Raw genomic sequence first — 25035 nt, 5'->3', positions numbered from 1 at the left:
GAATCTGCTTTAACACTTTCTGTGACTCATGAGCTTTAGGGCAATCATCTAGATTTAAAAAAATGTCATTTTCTATCAGTATGTCTAGAGTTAAGTTACATGCTATATCCCTCTGATTTGCAGAAAATAAAAATTCATTCTCAAATTCTTCAGATACAAGTTTTTGAATAACAACATAATTATATATTACTGAATTTAGTACATCAGGATGAGGATATAGAAGTCCTCTATCAAATCTTTTTATCCAAGACTGTCCTTCATTTTCTACAATTAATTCTTTATCAATAGTTAGATTGCCTTTACAAATATCACAGCTTAATAGTTTCACAACTTTATAACTACAGTAACCAGATATATACATTAAAATTGATATGTCATTTTGAACATTTTGTATATCTTCATTTGTAATAGTTATTCTTCCTGAGAAAGTGCATCCAATATTTTCTTGCTCCAGAGATTCAATACACAGGTTTTTACAATTTAGATAAATAGGAATTCCTCCATACTTTGATGATTTAATAACAATTGGCAGAAGACTTTGTAATCTTAATTTTGCTTCAGTTTCATATACTTGCCTTATAGAAATATTATGTTGTGAACCAGCCAGCTGTCTATATTTTCCGAATCTATTCTCTAGGAGATCTGTCTGAACTTTTCCTGGTAAAAAGTAAGTAAATTTTAGCTCCTCAATGCAATACCTTGCCATTTCGAGCAACGAATAGCTAGTATGTGTTAATGCAAAATGTGTTTCCTTAGTTAGTCCACCACTAGAACAGCCTAAAAGTTTCCACTGATCTAACCACTCAAGTAACTTATTTAAATAAATATATCTAACATCATCATTTTGCACAGTTAACGGCTTTTGATACTCATTCATCTTATGGTATCCTTTAAAGATACTTTTGACATTGACTATTGACCACCATGTAGATATAATTTTAATAAATTCAGCTGTTGTTTCGTAATTTAAAATACTATTTTCTTTACCAATAACCATTATTGCCTCTGCAAGACGACTGTCAAATATTTGTAATGCTAGCTTGACATTTTGTCTTTCCAAATTGGTTGGATACAGAGCTTTCAGAGTCAAACCATAACTATATTTTACAATTCTGCCTGCCTCTAATGAATGGAGACTTTTTATGCATGCAAATGCCGCTGTTTCGACCTTGGAAAAATTTTCAAAATTTGGATAAAATAAACATTGCCCAGAAGTTTTTTAATTTATCCAGTTGTTCCTGACACACTTCAAGATGTGCACTGAGTCAATAACAAAAAATAGTGGCCGAGATAAGTCTGCAGGGTTTTTATACACAATACTAATTTTTGGAGGCATACAAAATAATGACATGGCTTTTTTATTTATTGAATTATTGTCAGAGACAACTGCCACAATTCTATAACCTATATTTTCTAAACCAATTATAATTTTCTTAAGATATTGATACAGATCCTCAGCATTTAATGATTTAACTGGTAATATATGTGCCACATCCTTGAAAGGTGATAATAAGCTACGTATCATAAAAACATAAGCACTTGTAGCAGCTTTTTCACAGTTGTAGGCCATGCCACACAAATTTCCTCCTTTAAAATCGAAACATGAATTTAAATGCACTTCATCCATCATAATAAATACAGTTTTATCATTTTCTTCTAAATCCTTGCATCTTTGTTTAACATATCCTAAAAAGTCATCATTAAATTGCTCAGTAATAGGATTAAGAGAAAACATTGAACAAATTCTACGAATAGTACGTGGATGGGGAATAGAAATGTAACCTGAATGTCGTAAAAACTTGTATGCATGCGGTGAGATCGAGTTTAACAAACTGCAAAAAATAAGTAAATCTGGAGTATATCGATACTTCTCTTTCTTTACATTTAGTTTATTTACTTGCTCTGAAAGGAAGTTCAGTTCAGTTTCTTTTTCAGGTAAAACTCTTTTCAATTCTGAAAGCATATCATCCACAATTTGTATAGAATTCTTAATATATTCTTCATTTTGTAAGTTATGAGACAGACTTTCAACTTCCTTTAGTACTTCTAGAAACATATTTACATTACTAATTTTTAGAGGGAAAACAAATTTACCAATAGATTTTATAGCGATGTTTTTAATATAAACACATACTGTTAAATCCTCATTTATTACTACCGATTTCTGAATTTCTGGAGCTGGGTCACTTAAAATATCAAGTAACATAGTTGAATTTTCAGTATGTACAGTTGTCCAAAATGTTTCTAAAATCTGATGTTCTAGGCAATTATTGAATTCAATTAAACTTTCAAATGATCGTTCATTATCATACCGTTCTTTCATTTTCAAACTTTCTTCTATCGCTTTCTCCAGGTATTTCTCTTCTAAACGAGCTTTCTTCTTTTCTGGTGACATTCTCGATACAGAATTTGATGACATGTAGGATGGGCCATCAGGGAACTGAGAAGGTATGCATCCTTTTTTCAAACGTGGCCTAGAAATTGGGGCTTTAATTAACTTCGCTGATTTCTCATCATACATTTCGATTTCTCGTATTATTTCATCTGATCGAAAATGTAATTCACATACCTACAAAAGAAAATATTCAAAAATCAACTTGTTGTGAGTACAAAAGTTAGATGCATGTTAATATTTAGTAACAGAAGTCAATAAGCCCTATGATTTAAATAAATAATTTGATACATAAATACGAATTAAAAAACCAGTAATATCATTTCAATTACGTGTATAATTTAAGTAATTTGTAAAATCTGGAATGCTTATCATAATGATTACAGCTTTATTTACATTTAAAGAAAATTATATATTTGAGATAATTGTTTACAACAAACACTGGTTACCAAATACAAATAATTACCTTGAATACATCATACCAAACTTTCATATATCATTACAAAAATTTTAAAATGAAACCTATTATGATTACTTAGTAGTTCCTTGTCATATAAATTATGATAAATTTGGAATAACTACAGAATCTGCCTGCACAGTATACTAGAAAGCATTTACAAATTATTGGCATTTATGTAACTACTAAATTTAGAATTATTCCTGTTATATGGAACTTTATTTCATTCATAAAACTTTGAAGGAAAATATTTTTTTGAAATGATTAAAACAGGCAAGATTAAAATCTTTCAAACATAAAACTTCTTACCCACAGATCAAAATCTAATATCAATAAAAGTAATAAAAAAATGTAAAGATACAAAACATAAAAAATGCAGTAAAATTGAACTTACTCTGGTATGTTTAGTAGGTTGAAAGCCATCTTTTCTTCGTAGACTCCTTATCCATTTCATCCGGAGTTCAGTCTCATTTGGAAACTTGAATACAGCCACTTTTGGTCCGTTTTTATAATTACCACGACATGTGGCTACAGCACATTTATGAGGCATCGTATGAAATTATAAAAGCACGAGACAATATAAAAACTCTGTCGCTAACGCAAATAACCGCTCCACGTTCATCGCTCTTGGCTCAACTACGGGGCTTTGATTTTGTTTGAAGGAGCGAGGTGAGTCAGAGACGACTACCTGTGACGTCAGAGCTTCCCCTCGCTTCAGTGTCCCGGCTTCCTTCTATAAGGAGGTGTTGGCTGAGCACACGATCATCACCAAACGACGCGCGCAAGAGATCTTTCACGCGTCTAGCAATATGGGGTGGAGCGCCATCCTGCATAAAAAGTACGTTCCAGCAGGTGTTTATGAGCCAGGCTGGGGACGATGCGATTCCGTAACATATCGGCGTACCTCTCACCCGTCACGGTAGCAGTTACAAAAACAGAATCACGCATTTCCTCGAAGAAAAAAGGCCCGATAACAGTAAATTTTTTGAACATTTTTTTTTTTTTTTGGTTCTAATAAAACCCCATGTCATTCTAAGTATGTGTGTCAATTTGCGTATGAATTTTTTAAAAAAAGTAACTTGGGTATATGATATTTAAATTTCATATTTACATTTTAGTTTATTTTTTCCATGGTGGTATTTTTCGAAGAAAGTGACACCACCTTTAAAAAAGCACAACCAATTATTGCATGTCTTGCACATGTACCGGGATCCGTATCAGATTTACTATCTGAAAGCAATTCTTGTAGCACTTTCAGTGCTTCAGAAACGGTCAGCCCTCTCCGATCCGTTTCGAAAATAATTAAAAATCCGAAAAAATAAACTTAATATTATACCTACAATTATAAATTATAAACTATAAAATAAAATTAAATAAATGTCTACAACTCAAAACTATTAAACGTAGCGCTAGCGAAACTTTGAACGAAAGCGAAAGAGAAAAAGAGAACTGCTCCAATGAAAAACCAAACAGATAACTGATAAAATTAGCCTTGACTTTCAGAAAATTACCCCAACATTTTATTAGTGATAACCAAACGTCCCCTCCCCCCCCCAAAAAAGGAAGAGAAAAACAGGAAATGAAACACAGATGTGGATCCACCTTTCTGTTGTCAATGAACTGATCGATGAGATGCGGAGAGGCAAAAGAATACAGTGTCTCAGTTCTCCTAGAGTCTTGGTGAGCCCGCTTTGGAAACACCTGAGGTTCGCCGTTCAATTTTAGACAAGATTTCAAGGTAAAAATTTAAAACTAATATAGAATAAGGAAATTAGCATAAAAAAAAAAAAACATAGAAATTTCTTTTCAAACAATTCCTTTTATAACTTAAAAAAATCTGGAAGATTTCTTTGAAAAATGAAGGTCTTAAAACACTAAACATGGCTAAAATATATGGATTGGTTTGTGTTGAGCTGCCATCTACTATAAATAAAGAAGGTTCAGAGTAATTTATAGTAACCTCCTTTTTCATTCAATTTTTCTGCGTGTACAGAAGGAAGTTTCAGACCGGGCACACCGTGCCGCAAAGGGTTAAGGCTGGATGGACAGCCCCTGTATAGTAAATTTGGAGTCAAAGCTTTTGTCCTTCAATTGCATATCCTTTGGTTTAGCCATCTCTCCATTTTCCCGAATGTTAGTCACAGGAAAATTTATGAAACCACCAACGTTGCTACATTTTCAAAATGGGTCTCTCACCCTCAGGCACCTGGGCGATTCAGTGATGTGTTTTTTCCCATCATGCATTGGTCGAGGGTCTTTGCGTAAGGTGTTACGATTTCTAAACTCACAAAGAGAGAGAGGCGGTCGCATTTGATTGAATGAAGATAAAACAATTTTACAAGTACCGCACGTTTAGGTAAAGAAAGAGACCGAATTACAGACGCTGTTGTTCACGTAATCGAACATTTGCATTTTCAGATTTTACCTACGTTTCGTGCAAATTTTCAGTGCCACATTTCGGCAACTTTCGGAACTAAATTTTTTCTTCATAGAATCTTTTCCTCCCAAGTCGTCATTAATCTACCTACCAAATATGATGGTATTCTAGCTGATAGATCGAGCTAAATTGTGTCAGCTTAAACGAAGGGTCAGTTTGGCCCTGTTTTATTATAATTTGTCATTTTGACTTAATTATCAATGATTTTTTTTCTTCCATTTTCTACATCTGTTAATTTTCTGAAAAATCGCACTTTTTTTCTCAGGTAAAGAAATACGTAGGCAAAGCATTTCATGATGTTCAACACCAATTGCAGAAGTTCTGGGCTTCGTTTGAAAAATAGAATTACTAATAAACGTATTTCATTCATAATGTCTTTGAATCACAAAAGCAATACTGATTTAACACCAGTATATTATGCGACTATGAAATCATTTCGGTCTTGCTTCACGGCAATGCAGAATATTTTTCCCACGCACTTCTGGAAGCTGATATTCTAAAGCCTTTCAGCAACTCAGCAATATAATTTTTGATATGATCAACAATTTCGAAAAGCTTACTTAATTTATTAACAGAGCTTTACATTTTAATGTCATATTTTATTTATAGATAAAAAAATATTGTTACGAATTTTTTTGCTCCGAATGGAAAATAAAACAGAAAATTGGAAATCAGTTAAAGAATCTAAAGAAGCACACGCGAACAGATTATCATGGAAACAAATTAAAGAATATTAGTATGCATGCTCTTTACATTAGCATATGATTTGGAAAGACTGAAACTAGTAGACAGGTTCGAAATGGCTGAAAACTAATTTTCCAGTAGTCTTATTGTCTAATCGGCTCTCTTTTGTATTAACAAAATGGAAGGGGCATGACTCTCTTGTGAGTGTCAGACAGAAGTCAGTCTATTCAGCAATTTGAAAGAAATCTTGAAATTTATAGAAAAAAAAGACAAAATGTGTACCAGTACAATAAACCATGTATACCAGTGCAATCAAAAAATTTTGACTTTTGAAATTTGAATTTCTGCACTTTGTGATAAATACAAAATCACTCTATATTTTAACTATTTTTTCCTATGAAACATTTATTTTTCTTTCTCATAATCGAAAATTTCTCACAACAGGAATTAAATAGGTTTCAAGACCTATCTGTGATAAGCTTTGACATGTTTTAATATTTATTTCATATTCCTAATAATTGCCAACTACTAACTAATTATGTAAGAAAGATGATCGCTGTACTACCACTGAAGTATGTCACACAACATAATACTATCACAATTAGTTTCTAGATATTAAGTAATTTAAGTAACTCCAACACTTTGCCTTTAATATAAATGTATTTTTATTTCTGTACTTATCTTTCAGTATATGCAAATTTAAAAATACACAGAATAAACAATACCAAGTTATTTTTCCCATTAAATGTAGTAAAAGGTAATTCAGTGATTATATTTTTGCCTTAAATTAACTGCAGAATATTTAAAAGTGAAAATTTTCCTCTTTGCATATTCCTAATTAACTTGGATTTATAATAAAATTTTAAATTTCAGTACTTCCAGAAATATAATGCCCTTGTATAACTATGCAAAATGTTTGAACACATACATTTTTATTTCATTTAATAAATAAATAATGACTTTTAAATAAATTTATTTTCATCAATAGTATTCATGGAGTAATGTTTACATAACTGGAGTTTTGTGGAATGAAACTGAATCTGTAAAATTGATTTCAGCAGCTGTTGCAGATCTCACCAGAATAAGATTATGAATTTAGTAGTGTTAAAAAGCAATGCTAACGTATGGTTTCATGATCAGATGAGTTAAAGTAGTCAGGAACTCACTTAGATTTCATGCAAATCTATGTTTGAGTATATAGTAGTTTAGAAGGGTAATTCAGTAATTCAGACAGGACAAATATAAAGTAGTACTTTATTTAAAATCCAAGTGAAAATCTCTATAAAATTCCAAATGTTGGGCTTGTCATTTTGCTTTATTTCCTTATGAGCAAATTATAAACTGAGCTTCCATTACGTATGTATTAAATTAACATGAAATAGAGCTAAAGACAATTAAAGAAGCATATGTTACATATGTGCAGGGATGCATAACAAAACAAAACATATTATTTACTTCCTAAACTGTAATGACTTGTTCCTAAACTGTAAAGTAATTTGCTGAGCATGTAAAGGTGATATTATATTTTCTTGGATATAAAAAGTTCAGCTCTTATCAAACACTCAATTAGAATTCAAAATCCTATGTACCCTAGTTTAATTTCAGCATAATGTATCACTAGTGCAAAATAACTAAAACATCAAAAATGACTATTTTTAACATAAGGCACCTTTCAGTAGAAAACAATTAGAAGCGGCTTGCTACATAAGCTTGAATGAGACAGAAAAGTGAAGAACAAGTGTGACAGCATTCCCAAGTTACTAAAACCCTTACTAATCTTACTAGTATTTTGCCTCTTGAAAAGGTATTCTTATCTTTTTGAATTTATTATTTATGGTCTATTGCAGTAATAATGTTAATATGAATCCTCAAGAATTTGATGTGCTGCATAACATTCTAAAATTCAATAAGTGACTTTACATTCCCAAATATACATTAACTCAATTGTTCAGATTACTAGTTACAGATTATTGCACAATAACATGAATAAAGTATATAATATGTATATAATATTCATTAATAACTATATATTGAATAATTTCCAAAAATATGACTTATGATTGTAGTTAAAATTTAAATTATTAATCATAATGCAAACAATATTTTTTAAACATAAAAATTGATTGATCTGAAAGAAACATTTATAGTGATAAATAATAAAATGCAACTAACTTACAATGAAACTTTATGAGGAAAAAACAACATGATGTAAAAGGAAATTTTTCAAATTGTAGATCTTAGTTTCCTTCGAACAAAAAATAAAACCTACAATCTACTTTTATTTTTCATAGTTCATGAATTGAAATTATTTTTTATTATTATAATCTCTTTAGACTAAAGATATTAAAATTTTGACTGTACTTCAGCAGTTAAAGCTGGTTTTACAAAATTATTCTAAATAATGTGTTCCATGTGAAAAGAACGAAAATTCTTCATAAAAAGTTCACAATGAAATTAGAAATCCCTCTTAGATTTAAGCACAATAATTGAAAACTGAATGACTGAGTACATGCATTAATTTTTTTTTTTTTTTTTTTTTTTTTTTTTTTTTAAATCAAGCCTGCCTAAAAAATCACCTTCAGCATATTTAGGCCAGAATTTCTTAGCATTCAACAAAAATAAACTCTAAAATTGGTTATTTTTTTTCTGAGGTTAGAGTAGCCAAATGCCCAAAATGAAATAATTTTCCTGCTACACAGTGCTCAAAAGTAGGCTTAATCATGAAAGAGAAATAAATTATTAATCTGAGAAGCAATTAATATAGAAAAAATATCATTTAATAAACTATTCTTTTCATTATTTAAGCTTTAAAATAAGCTAATGACTACTGCTGTGTATGAAATATAAATGGTTATTAATAATTATATCTTCAGCTCTCCAAGAGGAAAAATCATTTCCCACAACTAAACAAATACACAGACACATACACCCAGGGGTCAGGCAGATTAATTTTTTATCAAAGTAGCAGAAGTTGCTTACGGATTTGTAAATAACTTTAACTAAAATAAACAACTGTAGTACTCTTATATAATCAGTTCAGGTCAAGTTCTTAAAGCATTCCCCAATTTATATGCTGAGGAAGACTTTTGGACAGTATTCAGATGAAAATGGAACACAAATTAAAATCAATGCATTTTTAAAATAGGCAATATATAATATTATTCCAAAAAGGGAAATTATACACAGAAACAGATTAATTCCATTTTTATTACCATATGATGTTATGGGATATGTTTACACCTGTCATCGGTGTTCATGATCAAGTGTGATATTATCTGCTGATTCTGGATTTGATTTGATAAAAAATTAATTTGGTTTCTATCTACCTCTGAATGAATTTTCGTATGACTTCAAATGCTATCTACATATAAATTTAAAAATTAAATTGAAGATCATTTCAGCCTTCTTTTTTATAAAGAATGCATTACTTTTACTGATATAGTGCCAAAATGCCTTTTGTAAAATAGGTTAGTTAAATTCCTTTTGTAAAATAGGTTAGTTAAATTCCTTTTCTAAAATAGGTTAGTTAAATTCCATAAAACAATCTCCAGCTTACTTGTCTTTATGAGAACCTATTTATATCAAAGAGGTTCTTCAAACATATTATACACATAAAGTACACGTATTTTCAACATTTTTTATACAAATACTCAGTTTTTAAATCTTCTAAACATGCTAAAATTTTTTAAATAAAATATGCATATTATAGAATGAAAACAGAAACATGAAACTGTGAAACATATAAAAATATGAAACATATTATAGAATATATTTTGTATGTACTCATATATCTATCTTATGGAATTCACTTTTCTAAATAGGTTACAGGATTTGGGAATCTTCACAATTACTTTTTGCTCTGTAATTTAATTTAATTTCAAATGAAACTTTATATGTACTTGCTGTCCCTTTAACTTAATTTTACAAAACTCAGTAAAACAGCCTTTAAAAAATCATCATAAAATCAGTTCTTTATAATGTGGGAAGCATTACAAAAAATCTCTCTTACAAGAAAATTAATTTGTTGAGCATGTAAAGGTGATTCACGAGATTTTTTTTTTTTCAGTATATAAAGAACATGTTAAATTGCCTTCCTTCCACTTCCTTATTACTTGAAAGCATATTTTCAGTTCTGTACAGTATCAAAAACAAGATGATGAAAATGCAGATACAGTATTATTAATGTGTCTAAACAAAGGCGATATGTAATTTCCCACTTCTACAACAAAACACATACAGAGCATCTTGTAACACGGTTTCTACGTGTAGGATCCCAAACAGTAGGAGTGCTGGATCCATGAATAGATGCTGCTTCTGATATTGTATCATCATCAGGCAAAGGCACACTAGGATTGTCTAAAATTCCCTGAAAATTATTTAAAGAAATGGCATGATTTATTAATCCAGTTTCAGAAAATTTAAGCTAAAAAATGCATTATATCAGTTTCCTAGATGAAAACATTATCAATAAGAAAAAGGGGAAAATGTTTCAAATGATGAAGTTAGAAATGACATTAGCAGAGTTTTTCAAAAACTTTCAAGCTACTATATTTTATTACAAAATCCTACCATGATAGTTATTATCCATGAAACTTAGCGAGTATTGTCATAGTGCAAAACATATGATTTCCAATTTATTTTCCAAGTGCTAACACTACCTCTCAGAGTGTTAGCATTCAGCAAACCATAAAATTTATATTTCAAATTTTATCAATCCATAACAAAGCAGTTTAAAAGAAATAAGTGCACTCTTTTACAATTTGATCTTGTCCTGCAAATGCACAAGACATAAGATCTTTTTCATGGATTTTATATTTTCATGTATACCAATTTCATGTTGATGCTGTATAAGATCTTTTTCTTCCTTCAAATTATAACTGTCCTATTTAACCAGTTCAATGGTTTAAAAGCCATAAATACAGTTATTAATAATTTAAATCTTTATTTTTATAATGATATATACAATTGATATAATTTTAAATACATTTGCAACATTGCTATGAACAATAAAAGATGATTCTAATGTTAGACAATATATCGCACCTCAATGCTAAATTATCTTTTTTTAATGCAGACATCAGATATACCTTGTAATAAACTGTTACAGTAACCATTAAAATTATCAGACTACATGAATAAATTCAAAATTATTAATCAGTACATCATGAATTAAACCTAAAGCACAAAGAATGCAGCAAATATAATAAACATCCAGTTTCAAAACAATTACTTTAATACCAGTTTAATCCTTAAGCATTATGATATTTTGAGCGGAATAGCTGTAATTTTTATTCTTCGGTTTTTGGCTATATTTTTAACTCCTACTAAAAGTGTATCTTTGTTGTCCAATTTCCCTAAATGACACAATGATAAATTTGTTGTCCAAAATCCCTAATGACTTAATTAAAAAAAATGACAAAAGGTATTTTTTTAATTAAGCAAATTTTTTTAATTAACTGAAAAAAAATACCTTTTGTCATTTTTTTTAATTAAGCAAGGGAGGAAAAAACTCAGTTTGGCACAGATTTTGGGGAAAAAAAAAACTCTACTAATTTTGGGGGCAACCAGACAAAAGTCCCTTTTCTTCAGGAAAAAAAAATTACATAGCTTTTTTGCCTAGTTTGCAAAATTGCAAACTTTTTTTACTGCTTTGTGTAAGCTAAGATAAAAATTTATATTACTTCAAAATTAGCAAATTAGAAACCATTCAAATAAAATCCATAATTTGAAACCATATAAAATTTATTTCATGTTGCATGTATACCCTATACAATTATGCTGAGTAATTTTATTAATTTTAAATGAATTTTAATAAAAGAATAGAAAATCTCTTTGCTTATAAATTTTCTTTTGAAAGGCTTTGTTTTTAATTTAAGAAATAAATATGTCTTACTCTTTCTTCAGTATGCTGTGAAGCATCATTATATCCTTCAGTACTTCTGATGACAGTTACTGCTGGTGGAGGCATAAACCTTTCAGTAGAAATAGTAGTCAGTTGATGTGAAGGGAATGATGGTGATATAAAATGGGAGAGTCGTTCAATTATGTCAGAAAATCTAGACTCCCAGTCTGCTTGCCTACCACTGCCACCATGACCTCCTATGCCTTTTCAAATACAAAATTATTATCGCCAGAACTCAGTTTTTTGTGACTTATTAAAGTTTATTATATCAAATATTTATACATAAATAAAAATACAAATCACAATTTATTAACAATGACATGTACTGGAATTTTCATAAAATTAAAACTTATGTTCATGAGTGCAAAAACAGTTTTCTTCAGTTTAAAGCAGATTGTACAGTAAAATGTGCACCAAATTATAATATTGTGCACTAAATTATACACTTTTAAGTGTATATATATATTAAGCATGTTTTGTTTAAAAGGAAAATGCTTCTTGTACCTCTTCAATACCTAAAATAATGAATTATTACACACACACATATATATACATACATATATAAAAATCTCAATTGCATAGCATCCTGATTTAAGTGATTATGCTAACATGAATATTCATTACAGCAAAAAGGAACACTTTTTTTTGGTAAGGAAGATCTTCATAGATTAAATCATTAAAAAATTGGAATTCAAAATTAAAGCAACTTGAAATCAAATACAAAATATTAATTTTAATAAAGCTGTGATTAAGTATCAAAGATCATATTAAAATACTGAAATAAAAATGCACTAAATTAGGTTAAATATCACAAGAAATCTTCTTAGATGGAATACAAATGCAAAACAACAATCAAATATAAAAATACAGATAGATATAAAAATACAAATAGATGTCTTAATTACAGATAGAACTTTCACAATATGTGTGGAAAATTTATAACATTCCAAAGGTAAACTATATTTAATATGTAATCAGCCTAACATGTTGTTATGCTTGTGGATAGTAAAACATGGCAAAATAAGTAAGAAAAATATAGTTGACTTTCATACAAAACAGAATGATTTTTTCAATAAAATTTCAAGCAATGTATGATTACATTAAACAAAGTTAGGAAGCAATCAAAAGACAGCTGGCATTTTAAAATTAGTAAGTAATAGTATATGCTGTTTTATTTTTTAGGCAATAAAATCTTAATTTTTGTCAAAAATATCAATAAATAAAAAGAGAAAATATTTTAGTAATTGAAAACATGTATGCCACTTAATACTCCTTCATTTTTACCAAAGTATTTCCGTTATTACAGGACATTTTCACTTTTTAGGTTTCCTTCTCTGTGATCTAGAATGTTAACAGGGGCTCTAAGCCCACAATGAGTCACAGTTTTGATTTGGGATATGGTATTCATACCAAAGTTTTTATGAATTATATATAATATTTAAATAGTTAATATGTATATAATTTATATATTATATATTTGCCTCAGATAACACAAAACGTCAATTATTTGTGTGCTACTCTAATTGAGTTACATAACAAAATGTGATTTTTGTCTTTAAGAAAACTGCCGTTTACAGTTTTAACATAATTACTGCATTTCCCCTTGTATAAGCCACTTTATGCATAAGACATGTCTTAGTTCTGGGACCTGTTCATGTCTTTCTTTCTGATATATAGATTAAATACCACTTTACAGAACTCCAATTCATTAGAAAAAAAGAAATATATTATTACGAAAGAAAAAATAAAACTAAATAATTCTTACCACAGAGATTAATATACACAAGTGAACTAAGAATAAGAGCTAATGGTCCAGGTGGTGGCCAGGGTGTAGGCTCCAGCATTATAGGCACTATTGGTTTACGAAGAAGGTCAGCTAAGCTCATTTCTCTTGTGCACAATTTTGAAAGGACATAGCGAGGAGTAAGGCAACATAAGACAACCTAAATTATAAATTAAGAAGTTTTAGTACACGTATTCATCAAATTCAGTTGTGATAAGTATTGCTCTTTTTCAACTAATTTATTCCTTACATTTCACAGCAACAAATTTCAGATAGATTCATAAAAGGATAAGAAAAATTAAATAACAACTTTATAAAAATTTTTTACTAGCACAAAAATTGAAATGGACAAGGTAGCTGCAATAGCAGCTGAAGAAATTTTTAAATTTGAAAAAAAGGAAGTTACTTTTTATTGATCAAATATTTAAGTACGAGAAAACATTTTAAAAAAAATTATTGCTAATACTGGAAAAGCAATTAAAAAAACTCTGATATGGACACCACATGACTTCCTTGTATACATATTAAATTACACATACCTTTTTCTGCACTTCATTTCCTCAAATTATTCTGACTTGATAACTGATCCCTCAAGGTAAGTTGAAAATGACATCAAAAACTGCAAATTTTGAAATTAAATATCCTGATGAATTTTTGTTGTATGGGAGTCAAACTTTTTGTATTTTTATTTTTTCATAACGAGTAAATTTTTTTTCCAAATGTAAGTTCAGGAGACCACATTAAAAATTAAGTTTCAGTATTTGTCCAATTTTTTTTTAATTTGTAATAGCCAAACCATAAATATTTTCATCATTTAAAATACTTTTGTAATTGGAAGTATATGTTTACAACCAACAATTGCAAAAATAAAGACCGTGTAAGGACTTTTAAGCTGGGTAAGGGGTGTATATATATATATATATAATACTACCTTATGGAACCTAATTAAAATAATTGATGAACAATCTCAATGTTTCCAAATAGTTAAAGATCTGATAATTGACTTTTGCAATTTTAAACTAAAGAATAGTAACTTTTTTCACAAAAAACTTTTTTGTACTATACAGTTCAAGCACCCTTCTTACGATCAGTTAAAAATTCCAAGCATTTTTAAAAAATATCAACACTTGCTTCCTGACCAACAACTTCAAATTAAGCCCTGTTTTAAATTTGAAAAGATCTTAGAGGTCAACTTGTTATCAACAACGTTATTCAAGAAGATAGCATATGTAATTGCCAACTTCCTATTTACAATAAATATGTAGATCCTTTCCACCAACATGTCATTACTGGAGATCTCAATATCATTGAAGACCTAGAATTGCGAGCCCTTATGCAACTTGTCACCAAATTTCGTCCTACTTTCAGTATTAATAAGCATTTTTGCCTCAAACAATTCAATAATGATCTTGATAAATTTATCATTTTAGCTAGTAATAGATCCAATTTACCTATTACTACTTTTTTTGAATGGAAAGCTGCACTAATTAAAGAATTTCAACTTTTGCTTTTCAAGTCACCTTATTTCAATTCTTTGCACAGTAAAAAGCAACTAGAAAATCTTATTCAAAAACTGCAAGATAACTTTATCATCACGAAGATTGACAAAGCTAGCAACAATTTTAGTGTTATTTGAAAAAACTTTTATTTCAACCTTCTGCATAATGAATTGAATAACACTTGCACCTACCAAAAGATTACTACCAGCACTAAGATTCTTCTCAATAAATTTAATGCACTACATAAAAGACTTAAAATACATCCCCAGAAATATAATAACAATTTGCAAATCTCTATGCACTACCAAAATTTCATAAGTCTCGATCAAATTCAGGTTCATTGCCAATAGTACCAAAAGTTATCTTAAAGAAATAGATTATCTTTTTGCACAAAAACTTCGCCTAATACGTGACTTCATTAATAACTATGATTTTAAGGATCTGCATTGCAACTGGATGATTTCAAGTAACGAACAAGCTCTAAAAACTATAAATACACTTAAAATAGAACATATCCAATGCTACGACTTTGAAAACCTCTATACTACTTTACCACTTAAAGAACTTTATATAAGTTTACTTGCTCTTCCTGATTTATTTCCGCAAATTTCTACAATAATAAATACCGAAAAATGGCAACTTTTTCTCTCAAGCGTGCTTTTCAATAATTTTATTCAATTTAACAATAGCATCTTTAAACAAATACAGGGAATTCCAATGGGAGGTAATTTTTCAAGTTCTGTTTGTGAATTATTCCTTTTTACAAAAGAATTGACCTTTATCCGTTCACTCAGTAAAGAAGAACATAAATTTTACCAACACATCTATCCATATATTGATGATGTCATTGCCTTTAACAACTACAACAAAATAGAAGTTGCTAAAATCTACCCTACATGCTTAAAACTAAATAATACAAATATGGTGCAACATAATGTAGTCTACCTTGATTTACATATTATTGATTACAATTTATTAAAAGTTTATGACAAAAGAAGAGAATTCAATTTTTCAACACTAAAATTAACCAACTGGAATTCATATATTTCCAAAAGAGTCATCCTAAACACAATCTATTCACAGCTACTTAGAATAAAAAGAATCTGCAATACAGCAAAACACCTTCAAGAAGAAATACTATACTTCGTGACAATCTTGAAAAATAACCTAATTCCTCAAAAAATAATTAAAAATACCTTAATAAAAGCTGGCATTAGCCTTACCAATTTTTAGATCTTTTGAGTTAGATAGTGATATTTTATACTTAAAGCCCAATGGGACGGTATAAAGTGGATGGCTGATTCTGTGAATCTAATGTATAAATGTACAGATAATTCTTGTCACTAAATTTTCTTTCCTCCAAAAGATTTTGGCACAATACTTTTAATACTATTCTTTAAATAGTTTTAAATTACTTTGATGGCCAATTCTAATCCTGTTATTAACAAACGGACCTTTTCATTTCGTGAAGCTTGATCGACCTCTAGCTTGAAGAATTACGACTTTTATTAACAAATGACTGTTTTTTCCATTTTTCTCTTACTTTTGTGGCCATGTTAAGTAATTTTAGTTGAATTATCCATTTTCACTTTTTGCAGCAGTTCTTCTTCTTAAAACAACTTGACTTACGCCATTTTAAACTTTTTCCACGTCTTTCGACCCCCTTTAGCTTTTGGGCAGGTTCCCGCCAACGGTCAGTCTTTTGACGTTGGCTGTTGCCCAGTGACTTTGTTTCCCCCTTCTTACGTCACACGACGAGTTGGAGGGCATTGAAAAGCACGGAAGGGAATTACAACCCCTTTTTGTTTTTGCTCCATGATAGAGAAGACAGAATAGCCACAGGTTTTTTTTTTTTTTTTTTTTTTTTTTTTTTTTTTTTTTTTATGTTTCTTTTACAAAATTTTTTCTTGGTCTTAGCAAGACCCACGCTGTTAGTTTTCCTTTAAATTTAATTTCAGATTCATTTATAAAGTTTTAATTCTTTAAGCTTGCAGGTCCAGCCCGTACATTATTTTATATTTTGACTAATAGCAGACCGCTATTTATTTTTATTTTTATTTTTATTATTGCTGTACATCGGAGTTGCATTTACATTTTTTACACCTTAACGTGTCAATATGTGCGGATGCGTCGGGAAATTGGAACAGAGAATTGAGACTAAAAAAATTTTTTTAGGACAGTTTATCTAACTAATTAAAAAATTTCGTAATGCATAGTTTCAATTGTCTGTTTCGGTGAAACACGTAATGGAGTTAGCTTGGTTCGACGTTCAATCAGAAATTTTCCTTGAAAAGCCAGGTTGGACCTCGAATTGAGATAATTTACCATTTTCCGCTTTTTAATTTTTATGTTTTAACTTTTTTATATGTTTTAACTTGTTCCATCGATTGGTTTTTTACTATATTTTATTTTTTGCCTTTAACTTGTTTCCAACGATTAGTATTTTCCTGTGTTTTATAATTTACATTTTATTATGCATGTAGCCTAATGTTTCACCTCATTCAATGTCATTGTTTTTTTTAAAAAAACTGCATTGAACTTTTTCTTGGAGCCACAGCTCCTGGTAACTTTTTGGCGAGCTAACTACTATTTCTCTTCTTATTTCCTTAATTTGGCAGCATATTGTGCAAAAGATTTTGACCAAAATTTGTCTTTTTAGTATTGTACTTACAACCTAGCTTATAATATTATATATATATATATATTAACCAACTGGAATTCCAATATTTCTAAAAGAGTCGTCCGGAATACAATTAACGCACAACTGCTTAGAATAAAAAGAATCTGCAATACAACAAAACACCTCCAAGAAGAAGTACTATACTTTGGTAACAATCTTGAAGAACAACCTAATTTCTACAAAAGTAATTGAAAATGCGTTAAAAAAAGCTGGCATTAACTTTATCTTTTAGATTTTTTGAGTTAGATAATGAAATTTTATGCTTAAAGCCCAATGGGACGGTGTAAAGTGGATGGCTGATTCAGAAGATCTAATGTATAAATGTAAAATAAGTTCCTCTTACAGCTTTATTTTTTACTCTTAAAATTTGACACAGTACTTTTAATACTATTCTTAAATAGATTTTAAGCATTTTCTGGCCATTTCTTTCCTGTTATTTACTTATGGGCCATTTCGTTTCTGGAAAGTTGATCGCCCTCTAGCTTGAAGAATTTCGACTTTAATTAACAATTTACTATTTTTCCTTATTTCTTCTTACTTTTGTGGCCATATTTTAACATATTGTTGAATTAGCCAATTTTCCTTTCACCCGCGCCCAAATTTCCTCAAACTCATAGAGCAAAACACCATCTTGAACAGTTTTTGCATTCTTCAACACATTGCCACCCCCTTACACTGAGTCAGGTTTATGCCAACGGTCAGTCACTTTTCATTGGCTCTTTCCTCATGACGTTTCTTCCCCTTTTTACATCATACAGCCTAGTTGGTTAGCAGCTTACTTGCTCGAGGCTTTCACCCCCTTTTTGAGTTTGCATCATTACTGCAATGAAGACATCAACAGTCCAGATCTGGTTTTGAAAAATATTTCTTTCCCTTGTATTGATTTTTGGTCTTAGCAAGACCCTTACAAAAAATTTATTTGTTTTATTATAATTTTAAATTTAATTATTGGTACTTTCACAAAGTTTAATAAACTCTATAAGCTAGTAGGTCCTCTCATAAAATCTTGTATATTTTGACTAATAGCAAATCGCTATTTATTTTATTTTGTACATTGGCATTACCAGTCCATTATCTATAGTTATTATTACACCTTAATGTGTTTCTTCAAGCGGACGTGTTGGGAAATTGGAACAGAGAATTGAGACTAAAGTTTATGGTGAAGTTTTTTAAATTAATTTATAAAAAGTGTTCCATATACAGTTTTAATTGCCTGTTTCGGCAAAACGTGATACGGAGTTAGCTGGATTCGAAAATCATTAAAAATAATTTCACCTGAAGAGCCTTAATGAGATTCGAATTGGGCTAATCTACGATTTACCGTTTCTTTAAGTCATTTGTCGCACTTTAATTCTAATGTTTAAAATATGCCTTACTCTGATCAGCATATTGCTTACAATTAGTATTGAATTTTATTTGTAAATATTCAAGTGTTTATATTGTTTATTTAATCTTTACTACACATTTCATTGCACTTTATTTTACTATGTTAATATTTTCATGGAACCACAGTATCTAAGCAACTTTTTAGCGTACGAACTAGGAATTTTCTTTTAACTTTTTTCTAAATTTTGCAGCTCAATGCGCAAAGTTTTTGACCACATAGGTCTTTTATCGTTTGTTCTCTTTTCTTTAATTATATATATACACACACCCCTTACCTGGGATACATATATATACATATACGTATATACACTTTTCGTATTGCTGATCACAATAAAAAAACAGCTGCCAATTAGATGTTATAGCAGTCCTATATACAAAATTTCATAGCTCTATGGCTGTGTTTTAAGTGTATGAAACACATAAATATACAGGTGTCACGAAAAAACACATTTTGAACACATTTTACAATAAAGAGTCCTTTATTCTGTTTATATTTATAGACATCATGTGAAAAGATAGTCTAAGTGGATCTGGGAGTAGTCAAAATGGATTTTTCTGTTGAAATCTAAAATTTTCCCCATTTACAATATTTTCTTTACTTCGTACAAGAAGTAAAAGGAAAAAGAGATTCCAGCCTGTAGGTAACAAAATCAATTCAGCTATCATGTTTATTTACTGAAAGTGTGGGGGCATACTCACTTTGGCTTTATTAATGCCTTCAAATATTTTTCCATACAATTTATCTCCACCAAATATATGTCCTACATCCATCCAACAAGGATAACCAGCAAGCTCAATTCTTCTTCTCAAATGCAGAACACTTTCTTGTGAATCCCACTGATAACTTATAAATACTGGTGGTGATGGAAGATCAGATCCTAAGTTGAAAAAGAAAATCCAGAATTAAGATCTGTGCAACAGCTTTTCTCCTACATAAATTTCATTACTGTAAAATGCTAACAAGCTAAGATAACAGCTGGTTAATTATTTTTTATTTATTTGAAAGAAAAATAGTAACATTTCAAAAATACAACAGATTTTCATCCTTTTACCTATGTTTAAAAGCTAATATGAAACAAAGAAGAGCATCTTGATATTAGAGTGCAAAGAAGAGAAAAAAACTAGCTACTTGAGAATTTCAGATTACAATTTAATACTTCAAAGATCTAATTAAAAATAAAATTAAAAAAAGTGTGAAAATAATTTTAAAATTATACAAATATTTCAGGTCTCTCCTTAAATAAAAGTAATAGCACATAAACTGTTGCCAATTCATAAAACTAAATTTTCATGGCTGAATAAAATTAAAATTCAGTTCAAAAATAATAACAGTTTTAAAAGCTCTAGTGCTTGTTCTACATTTCTTTTTTAATATACAATGTTATATATATATATATATATATATATTAAAAAAAAAAAACCACTACTCAAAAAAAAAAAAAAAAAAAAAAAATTACTATCATGTAAACAAAAGTTAAAAGAGAAATATATGCAGAGATCTAGAATCTATATTATACAATACAATTTTATCATAAATATTCAGATTTTATCTGGAATGCAGACCACAACATACAAAAGAAAAGAGTTAAAAATTTTGCAGCTGACCTATTACCAGAGTTTTGAAAGCTGGATTTGTTTACGACTTTTATGGCTTAAAATAACACTTGCTGCAATGTTATGTTAAAAAATCCAGATAAAGTGTCACTTTAGATTATTAATTTTGTTGCAATGATAAGTAAAACGTTTTTATTATGCAATATTAACTGACATATATGTTTATTTATGATGAAAGTGTTTTTTTGCTAATTAGAAAGAAGTACCATCTCAAGGTACTAATGCGCTATTTAATGAATAAAAATTATTAGTATACTTAACTGCTGATTAAAAAAATATTAAAAAAGCATAACTCGAATTATGGGTAGGAAAATATTTTATGCTAAGTTTTAAAATGTTTAATGTACTTTTGAATGTATATTTACTTACTAAGCAGGATTTTTAGCAAATATATCTATAGTACTAGTGTTTCCTTAACATAAACATTTAATGTTATTAAATAATTATTCAAGGTGAAGCAGTATTCAGGACTAAATGATATCAATTAAAAAAAAAAAAAAAAAAAAAAAAAAGCCTTTTTTTTAATTTTAAATGTGCTGAAAATGAGTTCTAGAATTATTAATACCTAATATTTTTTTTTTTTCCTTTTGATAAGTTTGAACAGTTTCCTTTCATCAAAAGTTGAAAACCTGTTCAAGCTTACTCTTTTGCCCTATATTATGTGAATTATTTATTTTCAGATTTCAATTTTAATTTACAGATATGTGTGATTATTTCATTATTGCAGAATACTTGCAAACAAAATCGAATTACATGCAGTAGAAGAAAGACACCTTCTTAAGTGTGTCCATAACATAATGCAGACTACCAGTACTCAAAAGGTGACATCACCTTTATGAAGTTCAGCTATTAGTTTGAAAAAAGTAACCAATATCATAATGAAGAGGCATCATGCAGTCTGCTATTTTGATTAACAAGGCAAATAAAAACACTACCTGCACAGGGCCGCCGGCATCTCTTAAATATAAAAACCTGATCTTTATAAAAGTGCTGCCAACTTTATTTCAGGGACCTCTGAAAAAGTCTCGGTAAACACTTGTGGTCTGTAAAAAGGTTCCAGCATTCATGCATGAACATTAAAGAAGCAGTCTTTTTATTTCTCTGACTTGAACACAGATTGCCAACTCATTTATGTAAAATTATAACTATCTTATAAGTTAGAAAGAAATTTTTCTAGTAATTGATATTAATAAATTTAAAAGGGATGAAATTTATTTGACTAAGATTCTAATCTTCAGAAATTTAATTTATTTAATATGTTTCTTTTTGGCAGAGACAGCAGCAGCAGGTTTTCGCTGGTATTTACACTATTTTAATTCAAACTTACCGAATATATATAAAAATGTGTTGCAATCCTAAAATAAAATTTTAGTTGAATCTTTTTTTTTTTTTTTTTGGTTTAGAACTTTGTGAAGTCAAATTACTCTACTTATACATTATTTAACAGCAGATATCATTTACTTGCAAAAAAATTACTTATACATTATTTAACAGCAGATATCATTTACTTGCAAAAAAATTATTGCTTTTTTTATTTCTCACTACAACTTGATGGCATTTTGGTTCTTTGTATTTTCAGAAAAAAATTACTAGAAACTGCCTTCATCATGAATGGTAGATGCTCATTGGTCAGTCAGACTCTTTTATCGAATTTTTTACGTTTACACTGCAAAAAACACTGTTCACATAAAAATATACTCCCAAACACAACAGTTATTCTTATTGAAAAAAATTTTAAACTTTGATTTATCTTTTAACAAGTACAAATATAAGTTAATCAAATTTGTATCTTCAAATCATTGTAAAAGATTTGTATGACACTAATAAATTGATTAGCTCCATTTGTAGATTTCCTGGCAAATTATTCACATTCATTTTAATGGTAACAAAAATAATGCAAAACTGGACTACAAATCATAAATAGATCTTTAGGTCTTTCTTCAGATTCTTATAGTAATCATGCTAGTTTTCTTACACACTTTTCAGATATTTCTTTTGAAATAATATAGTAGGAGGTAAGATGTAGAAAATGTGTGAAATATTTAGATTCAAGTCAAGTTTCATATAACTGCAATTTAAAGATTTACCAGAATTCATGTCAATGATTAGTTTCGTTTTTCTCTGCAGCTCTTTATTGAGAATATTTAAAAGTCTGATTAAGTTAACAAGAGATGCTAAATTTGTTATCCATGTATCATTGTATAGCTCATCGATGGTTTTTAATTTATTTTATTTTATTTTTGTGTCCTGAAAATTTTGACTCCATTTAGTAAATCAAATAACTATTTTAATACAACTCCTCAACAAAACTACCTCTTCAGTATATTAAATAAATTCTCTACACTCCTTTTCCCTTTCTTTATATTTGATGATTCCAAGCTCATCCACTGATCAAATTTAATGTTTTAATTACTGATTTTAATAACCTTATCCATATGAAAATTTTTGGCACCATGTTTACAACAAATATATAACTAAAATGTATTCAATAACAATTGCTTCAGGAGCTGCCAGTTTCAGACTTCTGTTCTACATGAAGCCCAGTACCAGTCAATACATAGTCATAAACTGTTTTAAGTGAATTATTTTAAAGATGGCTTACTTCTTCAATGTGAACATTTTTTAGCAGATACTCACAAACTTTTATCTTAAGCATTGAACATTTTTGCCTATGAATTTTCTGGATTACAATACATAATTTAATATATAAAGGAAGAAAATAGTACCGTTTTCACCCCCAGACTCTTTAAGTTGCACCTACAGCGAAACTGGATATATCCTTTAGAATTGTATATTAATTATATAGTGACTACCCCTTTGAAATTTAATGCAAATGAAGTTTTTGTTTTTCAAGTTATTTATTTAGAATAAGGGGCAAAATACTTTTAGCCATGAGCTATTAAGGTTTTTTTAGTGTCTCATGCTGGCTGAGGCAAGATGATCTTTTTGTGATGCCCGTATTGTTTGCAGGATTTGATGGGAAGACGCCCTCCCTGGATAGGAATTTTAAAAAGTTACAATTAAAAAATTACAAATATGCCTAAAATAGGATCTATTTGTATTGGTCATCAAATAATTGAGATGTATATTGTTTCATTTTCAAATAAAAATTTAGAAGTTAAATGTTCTTTCTTTAAACTCCCTTTTCTAATCACTCCTTTTAGCTCATCAACATTAATATGTCATTGTTTAATTTCAGAATTTAAGGTGCTAGAAATAATATATTCTTCAGTAGGCTCATATACTTTCTAGCATATTTAGTATTCTCATCTTAGTTTAATTGCTAGTATATTCATGGGTACGTAATTTTTAGATGTGGACATTTAGAAAGTTTTCATGCAAAATCGAGCAAGAAAGAGATGAAGCACAGGATTTTATAATGAGCCAGATTAAGCAATTAGAAGGGCCACATTTGACCCATGGAACTTGCTTTTGTCTACCACTACTTTAGATGTTCAGACACAAACACTATAAACAACAAAAATCAAAAGAAATGAAATTTTTTGAAGGGCAGATGATATGAGTGCAGATGATTACCATATTTTTTATATATAACTTACCCATTTCTAAAAAAATACAATCTGCAACATCTCGTCTCCCCATCTGTTCCAAGCAAGAAATCAACATATCTATGCAATATCTGGTTCTGCCATTACTATCAAACCAGTTATTCAAAAGACTCACAGATGGTACATTTTCATCTTCAAAGCGTTTGATTTCTCGTTCACTGTAACCTGTAAAGTAATTCATATTATGATATAACAGCATATTTTAATAGTAAGGAAAAATAATTTAAACATGTACACACAATAAAATCAATATAACTATTCTCTTTTGATAAATAAACAAATTCAAATGTTTATTTATTATTTAATTGCATGGAAGATTTCAATTAAATTAAGGAAAATTATGAAGACAGAAATGAAATACTGTTATATCCAGATTTAAGGTTTGATCCAACTAGCAATAGCCAGTTTTGCTCTTGAGAAATGTCATAATCACCTCCCCCTCCCAAGAGATTTCAAATCTTTTTATTAATATGTTTAATGTTGATGTAGTAAAACAAAAATTCTACATACTATTATTCATCTACAAATACTAAATAAAATTATTTCATACTTAATATATATATATATATATTCAAAAATGTAACAATTAATACTCATAGTCAAATTTTGTTAAGCCAAAAATGAAGATAGGG

At 29.2% G+C, this 25035-nt stretch overlaps 2 protein-coding genes across 2 annotated transcripts in view; both read right to left on the bottom strand.

Annotated features, from left to right (window-relative positions):
* Positions 1-1214: 1214 nt before the first annotated feature.
* Positions 1215-3463, bottom strand: LOC146997479 (uncharacterized). Its single transcript, XM_085814236.1, has 2 exons — positions 3244-3463; positions 1215-2569 (listed from the first exon to the last, which is right to left on the bottom strand). The coding sequence occupies exons 1-2, from the start codon at positions 3397-3399 to the stop codon at positions 1220-1222; spliced, it is 1506 nt and encodes a 501-aa protein (XP_085670362.1). The 5' UTR covers positions 3400-3463; the 3' UTR covers positions 1215-1219.
* Positions 3464-7210: 3747 nt separating this feature from the next.
* Positions 7211-25035, bottom strand: part of LOC118181577 (uncharacterized) — a 115117-nt gene continuing 97292 nt past the window's right edge. The window contains exons 19-23 of the mRNA XM_085814590.1: positions 24395-24568; positions 19920-20098; positions 13638-13815; positions 11864-12075; positions 7211-10336 (exon numbers count right to left, since the gene is read on the bottom strand). Of these exons, the coding sequence (XP_085670716.1) occupies positions 10190-10336; positions 11864-12075; positions 13638-13815; positions 19920-20098; positions 24395-24568 (890 nt within the window). The 3' untranslated portion in view covers positions 7211-10189. The remainder of the gene's footprint in view (positions 10337-11863; positions 12076-13637; positions 13816-19919; positions 20099-24394; positions 24569-25035) is intronic.

This window comes from Stegodyphus dumicola, chromosome 4, assembly GCF_044657685.1.
Source record: "Stegodyphus dumicola isolate Sdum_Otavi_A_Nest chromosome 4, ASM4465768v1".
Classification (NCBI taxonomy): Eukaryota; Metazoa; Arthropoda; class Arachnida; order Araneae; family Eresidae; genus Stegodyphus; species Stegodyphus dumicola.
Note: the sequence above shows the minus strand (reverse complement) of the source record. Positions and strands in the feature narration are given on the sequence as shown.